Source organism: Oncorhynchus tshawytscha, linkage group LG05 (assembly GCF_018296145.1).
Source record: "Oncorhynchus tshawytscha isolate Ot180627B linkage group LG05, Otsh_v2.0, whole genome shotgun sequence".
NCBI classification, from domain to species: Eukaryota; Metazoa; Chordata; class Actinopteri; order Salmoniformes; family Salmonidae; genus Oncorhynchus; species Oncorhynchus tshawytscha.
Window position 1 is genome coordinate 86,331,984 of NC_056433.1, and position 10,695 is coordinate 86,342,678.

The 10,695-nt window shown below is 46.4% G+C and overlaps 2 protein-coding genes across 2 annotated transcripts in view; both read left to right on the forward strand.

The window, feature by feature from the left end:
* The window catches only part of LOC112240915 (sushi, nidogen and EGF-like domain-containing protein 1), a 112,173-nt gene extending 111,601 nt beyond the window's left edge, over positions 1-572 (forward strand). Inside the window, exon 24 of the mRNA XM_042322595.1 lies at positions 440-572. Coding sequence (XP_042178529.1) covers positions 440-477 — 38 coding nt within the window. The 3' untranslated portion in view covers positions 478-572. The remainder of the gene's footprint in view (positions 1-439) is intronic.
* LOC112238690 (sushi, nidogen and EGF-like domain-containing protein 1) lies at positions 481-5,877 on the forward strand. Its single transcript, XM_042322607.1, has 6 exons — positions 481-717; positions 928-1,069; positions 1,388-1,470; positions 1,635-1,727; positions 1,903-2,019; positions 5,786-5,877. Exons 1-6 carry the CDS (start codon positions 651-653, stop codon positions 5,875-5,877), a joined length of 594 nt encoding a protein of 197 aa, XP_042178541.1. The 5' UTR covers positions 481-650.
* Positions 5,878-10,695: the final 4,818 nt, after the last annotated feature.

The following is a 10,695-nucleotide window of genomic DNA, read 5'->3' on the forward strand; positions in this document are numbered from 1 at the left end:
TCTCTCTCTCTCTCTCTCTCTCTCTCTCTCTCTCTCTCTCTCTCTCTCTCTCTCTCTCTCTCTCTCTCTCTCTCTCTCTCTCTCTCTCTCTGCTGGTCTCTCTCTCTCTCTCTCTCTCTCTCTCTCTCTCTCTCTCTCTCTCTCTCTCTCTCTCTCTCTCTCTCTCTCTCTCTCTCTCTCTCTGTCTCTCTCTCTCTCTCTCTCTCTCTCTCTCTCTCTCTCTCTCTCTCTCTCTCTCTCCAGCTGGTAAATCCATTTTAATTGCACATACCCGAGACCTGTGGCAATTATGTCAGACCCGTTCCCGATCCGAGACAAAAGTCTGAATTTTGGACCCGGATTTAAGAATTTTGGGGTCTGTTGGACCTCTAGTCACAACTGTTTCTATCAGCATACAGACAGACTGTCCTCTCTGTGCCCCCCCCCTCCCTCCCTCTAGGACCCCTCCCCCTCAGAACCTGTCTCTGTCCCATGTGACTTCCAACTCCGCCCTGGTGACGTGGGATCCCCATCCCAGGAACCTGCCAGACGGCTTCGTGGTCAATGTGACGCGAGGCCTGAGCACCCGGAGTCGCTTCCTACCCAATGGGAAGCTGCGAACATATACCCTAAGAGAGCTTTCCCCAGGACAACACTACCACCTAGTCCTCATGGCTGTTAGGAACACAGGACAGGAACAGATTCACAGTGTACCACAACACCTGGCCTTCACCACATGTGAGTGCTCTGCTTCCAGACTGTTCTATAGGCTACAGCTCTAACATACACTAACTCTTGAGATTTCACATTGTAATGCTCCGGGGACTTCTGCTTAGAGCCCAGAATGAGACTTCTACCGTGCTAGGACTATCGTTTTGTCTGTTTCAGTCTGAAAAGCTTTCCTTTTAACACTTCCTATGCAACTAATTTTAACTCTACCTGGACCAGTACCGATGGAGGAGCGACGGGGAGGGAGGACGAGGGAGAGACCGTCTGTCGGGGGAACCCCTGTGAGTCATACTCTAGCTCCGTCTGAACCTCACGACCAGGGGGTGACTGGAGGGAGAGAGCACTCTGAAGAGATGCCCAGGTGAGTGAGTGAGTGAGTGAGTGAGTGAGTGAGTGAGTGAGTGAGTGAGTGAGTGAGTGAGTGAGTGAGTGAGTGAGTGAGTGAGTGAGTGAGTGAGTGAGTGAGTGAGTGAGTGAGTGACAGAGATTGGCTGTAGGGGTTTAAGTTATCAAGTCTATGAGACACTAGAGAGCAGTGTTGCGCACATATTGTAGAAATTGTTCTTACACTGCTAAGTTGGAAACGGACTATTTAATGCTAACTAGACAAGGTTGGTTCTCTCAGGTTCTATCTATCTTGTCTCTCTAAAAGCTTCGGCCATCATTTGTTCTCTTCCAGATACACAGAACTGATTGATGGAAGGGGGAGGATAACAGCTAAGTTCACGAGCCTGCCCAGAAAGGTCATCAGACACCGCACTAGTAAGTGGTATCATAACCCCCATATATCATAATGCAAAACAGCCTATTTAACAGTGATGATGGTGTGACCCTGACACAAGTAAGAACTTTGTGAAGTGTCAATATATCTCACTCAATACCTCCTTAGAAACAGTTCATCCTTTTTTCTTTTTTTTGCCTTGCAGAGCCTGAGCTTCCTATTCAGTTCCAGAAGATGGAGGAGACAACTAATCAAATCGGCCTTGCACTAGAGAGGAAGGAGGAAGAGGAGGGGCCTGGTAGGTTCTCTACAGCAGGACAGAGAATCCATCAGAAATTGTCTGTAGGGTACTGGTCAAATGTAGTGGACAATAAAGAGCATAGGGTGTCATTTGGGACGTATGCAGCCTTAGTGAAACCCGAGCTGCTGGTTTTCTCTGCTTGGGGTCCTGACAACAGTATGCTGTGTTTCAGAGTCGTCCCGGGACTGCCAGAGCCTGCCCTGCCTGAACGGGGGTACGTGTGAGAAGGGGAGCGACTCATACATCTGCAATTGCGCAGCTGGGTTCAAGGGCAGGCAGTGTGAGCTGTGTAAGTTTATGTCTTTCTCTCTCCCCTCCCCTCCCCTTTCTCTGTAATGCATTTCATGCCCCAAACACCCTCAGTCAGACTCATTCCTTTCCTAAAACCATCAATCACCAGGGAGGAGTGCCAAATTCCTCCCTCTCTCCCTTCCTCTCTGTCCTCCCCCCCTTATTTCTCTCCTCTCAGACAAAAACCCTTTCTCTCTGTCCTGTCTCTCCCTACCGCCCTCCCTTCCTCTCTGTCCTCCCCCCCCTCCCTCTCTCTCCTCTCAGACAAAAACCCTTTCTTTCTGTCCTCACTCTCTCCCTCCCGCCCTCCCTATCTCTCTGTCCTGTCTCTCCCTACCGCCCTCCCTATCTCTCTGTTCTGTCTCTCCCAACCGCCCTCCCTATCTCTCTGTTCTGTCTCTCCCTACCACCCTCCCTATCTCTCTGTCCTGTCTCTCCCTACCGCCCTCCCTATTACTCTGTCCTGTCTCTCCCTACCGCCCTCCCTATCTCTCTGTCCTGTCTCTCCCTACCGCCCTCCCTATCTCTCTGTCCTGTCTCTCCCTACCGCCCTCCCTATCTCTCTGTCCTGTCTCTCCCTACCGCCCTACCGCCCTCCCTATCTCTCTCCTCTCAGACAAAAACCCTTTATTTCTGTCCTCACTCTCTCTCTCCCTCCCTCTCTGTCCTCACTCTCCTTACCTCCCTCTCTATCTCTCTGTTCTCTCCCTCCCTCCTTATCTCTCTCTCTCTCCTCCCTATCGCTCTGTTCTCTCTTTCCCTCCCTATCGCTCTGTTCTCTCTTTCCCTCCCTATCGCTCTGTTCTCTCTCCCTCCTGATCTTTCTGTCCTATATCTCTCTGTCCTCTCTCAATTCAATTCAATTCAAGAGGCTTTATTGGCATGGGAAACATGTGTTAACATTGCCAAATCAAGTGAAGTAGATAATAAACAAAAGTGAAATAAACAATAAAAATGAACAGTAAACATTACACATACAGAAGTTTCAAAACAATAAAGACATTACAAATGTCATATTATATATATACAGTGTTGTAACGATGTACAAATAGTTAAAGTACACAAGGGGAAATAAATAAGCATAAATATGGGTTTTATTTACAATGGTGTTTGTTCTTCACTGGTTGCCCTTTTCTCGTGGCAACAGGTCACAAATCTTGCTGTGGTGATGTCACACTAGAATTTCACCCAGTAGATATGGGAGTTTATCAAAATCGGGTTTGTTTTTGAATTCTTTGTGGATCTGTATAATCTGAGGGAAATATGTGTCTCTAATATGGTCATACGTTGGGCAGGAGGTTAGGAATTGCAGCTCAGTTTCCACTTCATTTTGTGGGCAGTGAGCACATAGCCTGTCTTCTCTTGAGAGCCATGTCTGCCTACAACTGCCTTTCTCAATAGCAAGGCTATGCTCACTGAGTCTGCACATAGCCTGTCTTCTCTTGAGAGCCATGTCTGCCTACAACGGCCTTTCTCAATAGCAAGGCTATGCCCACTGAGTCTGCACATAGCCTGTCTTCTCTTGAGAGCCATGTCTGCCTACAACGGCCTTTCTCAATAGCAAGGCTATGCCCACTGAGTCTGCACATAGCCTGTCTTCTCTTGAGAGCCAGTAGCAAGTCTTTGATCACTGAGTCTGTACATAGTCAAAGCTTTCCTTAAGTTTGGGTCAGTCACAGTGGTCAAGTATTCTTCCATTGTGTATTCTGTTTAGGGCCAAACAGTATTCTAGTTTTTTTGTTAATTCTTTCCAATGTGTCAAGTAATTATCTTTCTGTTTTCTCATGATTTGGTTGGGTCTAATTGTGCTGCTGTCCTGAGGCTCTACGGGGTCTGTTTGTGAACAGAGCCCCAGGACCTGCTTGCTTAGGGGACTCTTCTCCAGGTTCATCTCTCTGTAGGTGATGGCTTTGTTATGGAAGGTTTGGGAATCGCTTCCTTTTAGGTGGTTGTAGAATGTCTCTTTTCTGGTTTTTGATAATTAGTGGGTATCGGCCTAAATCTGCTCTGCATGTATTATTTGGTATTTTACGTTGTACACGGAGGAATATTTTTGCAGAATTCTGCATGCAGAGTCTCAATTTGGTGTTTGTCTCATTTCGTGAATTCGTGGTTGGTGAGCAGACGTTTAGGCCGAGGTATGTATAGTTTTTTGTGTGCTCTACGGCAACGGTGCTTAGATGGAATTTATATTTGTGGTCCTGGCGACTGGACCTTTTTTGGAACACCATTATTTTTGTCTTACTGAGATTTACTGTCAGGGCCCAGGTCTGGCAGAATCTGTGCAGAAGGTCTAGGTGCTGGTTTTTCCCCCAACACCACTTTCCATAATTTGTATAGCAGACTCTCATCCAAATGGAGTCAAAAGCTTTGCCTTTGTTTTGGTTTGTTTGTGTGTCAATTAGGGTGTGCAGGGTGACTACGTGGTCTGTCATACGGTAATTTGGTAAAAAGCCAATTTGACATTTGCTCAGTACATTGTTTTCAATGAGGAAATGAACTAGTCTGCTGTTAATGATGATGCAGAGGATTTTCCCAAGGTTGCTGTTGACACATATCCCACGGTGGTTATTGGGGTCAAATTTGGGGTGATCAGTCCTTGGTTCTAAATATTTGGGAAGATGCCAGAGCTGAGGATGATGTTAAAGAGTTTAAGTATAGCCAATTGGAATTTGTGGTCTGTATATTTTATCATTTCATTGAGGATATCATCAACCCTACAGGCCTTTTTGGGTTGAAGGGTTTGTAGTTTGTCCTGTAGTTCATTCAAGGTAATTGGAGAATCCAGTGGGTTCTGGTCCTCTTTAATAGTTGATTCAAAGATTTGTATTTTGATCATGTATATATTTTTTTGCTCTTTGTTCTTTGTTATAGAGCCAAAAGTATTGGAGAAGTGGGTTATCCATACATACAAGTATTGGAGAAGTGGGTTATCCATACATAAAAGTATTGGAGAAGTGGGTTATCCATACATAAAAGTATTGGAGAAGTGGGTTATCCATACATACAAGTATTGGAGAAGTGGGTTATCCATACATCTCTGTTTTGGATAGATAATTATTTGTGTTGTTTGTTTAGTGTTTTCCAATTTACCCAGAAGTGGTTAGAGTCTACGGATTCTTCAGTTACATTGAGCTGATTTCTGACGTGTTGCTCCTTCTTTGTCCGTAGTTTTGTTTTAGAGATTCACCATAGTGAAGGCGTATGCTCAGGTGTTCTGGGTCTCAATGTTTTTGGTTGGACAGGTTTCTCAATTTCTTTCTTAGGTTTTTGCATTCTTCATCAAACCATTTGTCATTGTTGTGAATTTTCTTCAGTTATCTGTGTGAATTTAGTTATTTTTTGATAGGGAAGCTGAGAGGGTCAAATATACTGTTAAGTTTTTTACTGACAAGTTTACACCTTCAATATTACAGTGGAACGTTTTGTCCAGGAAGTTGTCTAAAAGGGATTGAATTGGTTGTTGCCTAATTGTTTTTACGGTAGGTTTCCACACTACTTTCCTTCCATCTATAGCATTTCTTAATATTATTCAGTTCCTTTGGCATTGATGCCTAATGATTGAGTATTGCTCTGTTCAATACCTTCCTCTCCGCCTCCCTTCTTCCTCCTTCCATACCTTCCTCTCCCCCTTCCTCCGCCCTCTCTCCTCAGTCCCTCATCTCACATTTAACAGCCTTGTTGCTTCCTCTGGTCCAAAGATTCTCCGTGTTTTAATACCGTTCTCTCTGTTTATCTTTGTCCTGCCGCAACCCCGACTGCAGTCTGCCAACGAGTGCCCCACCCGTGTACCCGCCTCTACTCTGAAACAAAGAGCATGCCCGTCTGGGTGGGTGAAGTCTGCCATTACCTGTGAGTGTCAAACTGCGGACAACAGTGATATCCTGTGCATGTTTGTACCTGTCAGGACTGATGTCAATCTCGGTATACTGAAGCCTTTACAGATGCATATAGTATATACTGTGTAATAGTAGTATCAGTAGTACTAGACTAGTAGCAGTAGTAGTAGTAGTAGTAGTAGTAGTAGTAGCATCAGTCGTAGTAGTAGTAGCATTAGTAGTGGTAGTAGCAGCAGAAGTAGTAGTAGTAGTAGTAGTAGTAGTAGTAGTAGTAGCAGCAGTAGTAGTAGTAGTAGCATTAGTAGTGGTAGTAGCAGCAGAAGTAGTAGTAGTAGCATTAGTAGTAGTAGAAGCGGTAATAGCAGCAGTAGTAGCAGCAGCAGAAGTAGTAGCAGTAGTAGTAGTGTTACCTGTGAGTGTCAAACATTTGGGAGTACACCACATCAGTCATTGGCTTCATCAATAAGTGCATCGATGACGTCCCCACAGTGACCGTACGTACATACCCCATCCAGAAGCCATGGATTACAGGCAACATCCGCACTGAGCTAAAGGCTAGAGCTGCCGCTTTCAAGGAGTGGGACTCTAACCCGGAAGCTTATAAGAAATCCCGCTATGCCCTCAGACGAACCATCAAACAGGCAAAGCATCAATAACTGACTAAGATCGAATCGTACTACACCGGCTCTGACACTCGTCAGATGTGGCAGGGCTTGCAAACCATTACAGACTACAAAGGGAAGCACAGCCGAGAGCTGCCCAGTGACAAGAGCCTACCAGACGAGCTAAACTACTTCTATGCTCGCTTCGAGGCAAATAACACTGAAACATGCATGAGAGCACCAGCTGTTCCGGAAGACTGCGATCACTCTCTCTGCTGCCGATGTGAGTAAGACAGGTCAACATTCACAAGGCCGCTGGGCCAGACGGATTACCAGGACGTGTACTGCGAGCATGCGCTGACCAACTGGCAAGGGTCTTCACTGACATTTTCAATCTCTCCCTGTCCGAGTCTGTAATACCATGTTTCAAGCAGACCACCGTAGTCCCTGTGCCAAAGAACACTAAGGTAACTTGCCTAAATGACTAGCGACCCGTAGCACTGACGACTGTAGCCTAGAAATGCTTTAAAAGGCTGGTCATGGCTCATATCAACACCATTACCCCAGAAACCCTACACCCACTCTAATTTGCGTACTGCACAAACAGATCCACAAATGATGCAATCTCTATTGCACTTCACACTGGCCTTTCCCACCTGGACAAAAGGAACACTTATGTGAGAATGCTGTTCATTGACTACAGCTCAGTGTTCAACAGCATAGTGCCCTCAAAGCTCATCACTAAGCTAAGGACCCTGGGACTAAACTCCTTCCTCAGCAACTGGATCCTGGACTTCCTGATGGGCCGCACCCAGGTGGTAAGGGTAGGTAACAACACATCCACCACACTGATCCTCAACACTGGGGCCCCTCTGGGGTGCGTGCTCAGCCCCCTCCTGTACTCCCTGTTCACCCATGACTGCACGGCCAGGCACGACTCCAACACCATCATTAAGCTTGCCGATGACACAACAGTGGTAGGCCTAATCACCGACAACGACGAGACAGCCTATAGGGAGGAGATCAGAGACCTGACCGTGTGGTGCCAGGACAACAACCTCTCCCTCAACGTAATCAAGACAAAGGAGATGATTGTGGACTACAGGAAAAGGAGGACCCCAGAGCATGCCCCCATTCTCATCCACAGGGCTGTAGTGGAGCAGGTTGAGAGCTTCAAGTTCCTTGGCGTCCACATCACCAACAAACTAACATGGTCCAATAGTCGTGAAGAGGCAACTTTAAAACCTCCTCAGATCCTCAAAAGGTTTTACGGCTGCACCATCGAGAGCATCCTGACGGGTTGCATCACTGCCTGGTATCGCAACTGATCGGCCTCCGACCGCAAGGCGCTACAAAGGGTTGTGCATACGGCTCAGTACATCACTCGGGCCAAGCTTCCTGCCATCCAGGACCTCTATACCAGGATTTGTCAGAGGAAGGCCCTAAAAATGGTCAAAAACTCCATCCACTCTGGTCATAGACAGTTCTCTCTGCTACTGCACGGCAAGTAGTACCGGAGCGCCAAGTCGAGGTCCGAGAGGCTTCTAAACAGCTACTACCCCCAAGTCATAAGACTCCTGAAGAGCAGTTCACTGTAAGATCTACCTACACCTGTTGTATTCAGCATTTCACTGTAAGGTCTACTACACCTGTTGTATTCAGTATTTCACTGTAAGGTCTACTACACCTGTTGTATTCAGCAGTTGGTCTACTACACCTGTTGTATTTAGCATTTTACTGTAAGGTCCACTACACCTGTTGTATTCAGCATTTCACTGTGAGGTTTACTACACCTGTTGTATTCATCATTTCACTGTAAGGTCTACCTACACCTGTTGTATTCAGCATTTCCCTGTCAGGTCTACCTACACCTGTTGTATTCAGCATTTCCCTGTCAGGTCTACTACACCTGTTGTATTCAGCATTTCACTGTCAGGTCTACTACACCTGTTGTATTCAGCAGTTCACTGTCAGGTCTACTACACCTGTTGTATTCAGCATTTCACTGTATGGTCTACCTACACCTGTTGTATTCAGCATTTCCCTGTCAGGTCTACCTACACCTGTTGTATTCAGCATTTCACTGTGAGGTCTACTACACCTGTTGCATTCAGCATTTCCCTGTAAGGTCTACTACACCTGTTGTATTCAGCATTTCACTGTAAGGTCTACCTACACCTGTTGTATTCAGCAGTTCACTGTGAGGTCTACCTACACCTGTTGTATTCAGCAGTTCACTGTCAGGTCTACTACACCTGTTGTATTCAGCAGTTCACTGTAAGGTCTACTACACCTATTGTATTCAGCATTTCACTGTCAGGTCTACTACACCTGTTGTATTCAGCATTTCACTGTAAGGTCTACACCTGCTGTATTCAGCAGTTCACTGTGAGGTCTACCTACACCTGTTGTATTCAGCATTTCACTGTGAGGTCTACAACACCTGTTGTATTCAGCAGTTCACTGTGATGTCTACCTACACCTGTTGTATTCAGTGCATGTGACTAATACAAGTTGATTTGATTTGTGCTCTCCAGGTACAAAAGGACATTTAAAGTGCAGCAGGATGTTTGTTATCGAGAGATCTGTGAACCACCGCTGCCCAAGAAAAGTCCCAGTGAGTTACAACAATGTGAATAGAGGATATTACTGTACTGAAGGAAGTCATTCAAATATAATAACAATCCTCTTGTTTTCCCTTGTTTCAACAGACAGAAGAACCAACAGCCAATCATAATGGTTGGTGTTCTATGATACATGAAATGCTGACTGACCAGCCCTTAACCAACAGGTGTAGACCTCACAGTGAAATGCTGACTGACCAGCCCTTAACCAACAGGTGTAGACCTCACAGTGAAATGCTGACTGACCAGCCCTTAACCAACAGGTGTAGACCTCACAGTGAAATGCTGACTGACCAGCCCCTTAACCAACAGGTGTAGACCTCACAGTGAAATGCTGACTGACCAGCCCTTAACCAACAGGTGTAGATAGACCTCACAGTGAAATGCTGACTGACCAGCCCTTAACCAACAGGTGTAGACCTCACAGTGAAATGCTGACTGACCAGCCCTTAACCAACAGGTGTAGATATGCTGACTGACCAGCCCTTAACCAACAGGTGTAGACCTCACAGTGAAATGCTGACTGACCAGCCCTTAACCAACAGGTGTAGATATGCTGACTGACCAGCCCTTAACCAACAGGTGTAGACCTCACAGTGAAATGCTGACCGACCAGCCCTTAACCAACAGGTGTAGACCTCACAGTGAAATGCTGACCGACCAGCCCTTAACCAACAGGTGTAGACCTCACAGTGAAATGCTGACTGACCAGCCCTTAACCAACAGGTGTAGACCTCACAGTGAAATGCTGACTGACCAGCCTTTAACCAACAGGTGTAGACCTCACAGTGAAATGCTGACTGACCAGCCCTTAACCAACAGGTGTAGACCTCACAGTGAAATGCTGACTGACCAGCCCTTAACCAACAGGTGTAGACCTCACAGTGAAATGCTGACTGACCTCACAGTTAAATGCTGACTGACCAGCTCTTAACCAACAGGTGTAGACCTCACAGTGAAATGCTGACTGACCAGCCCTTAACCAACAGGTGTAGACCTCACAGTGAAATGCTGACTGACCAGCCCTTAACCAACAGGTGTAGACCTCACAGTGAAATGCTGACTGACCAGCCCTTAACCAACAGGTGTAGACCTCACAGTGAAATGCTGACTGACCAGCCCTTAACCAACAGGTGTAGACCTCACAGTGAAATGCTGACTGACCAGCCCTTAACCAACAGGTGTAGACCTCACAGTGAAATGCTGACTGACCAGCCCTTAACCAACAGGTGTAGACCTCACAGTGAAATGCTGACTGACCAGCCCTTAACCAACAGGTGTAGACCTCACAGTGAAATGCTGACTGACCAGCCCTTAACCAACAGGTGTAGACCTCACAGTGAAATGCTGACTGACCAGCTCTTAACCAACAGGTGTAGACCTCACAGTGAAATGCTGACTGACCAGCCCTTAACCAACAGGTGTAGACCTCACAGTGAAATGCTGACTGACCAGCCCTTAACCAACAGGTGTAGACCTCACAGTGAAATGCTGACTGACCAGCCCTTAACCAACAGGTGTAGACCTCACAGTGAAATGATGACTGACCAGCCCTTAACCAACAGGTGTAGACCTCACAGTGAAATGCTGACTGACCAGCCCTTAACCA

What these genes read in the sequence shown, in the direction of transcription:
- LOC112238690 (XM_042322607.1), top strand. Translation starts at nt 651, where the DNA reads ATGGCTGTTAGGAACACAGGACAGGAACAGATTCACAGTGTACCACAA. An exon ending in CACTCTGAAGAGATGCCCAG is followed by an intron (nt 1,070 to 1,387) that starts GTGAGTGAGTGA and finishes GTTCTCTTCCAG; the next exon opens with ATACACAGAACTGATTGATG. An exon ending in GGAGGAAGAGGAGGGGCCTG is followed by an intron (nt 1,728 to 1,902) that starts GTAGGTTCTCTA and finishes GCTGTGTTTCAG; the next exon opens with AGTCGTCCCGGGACTGCCAG.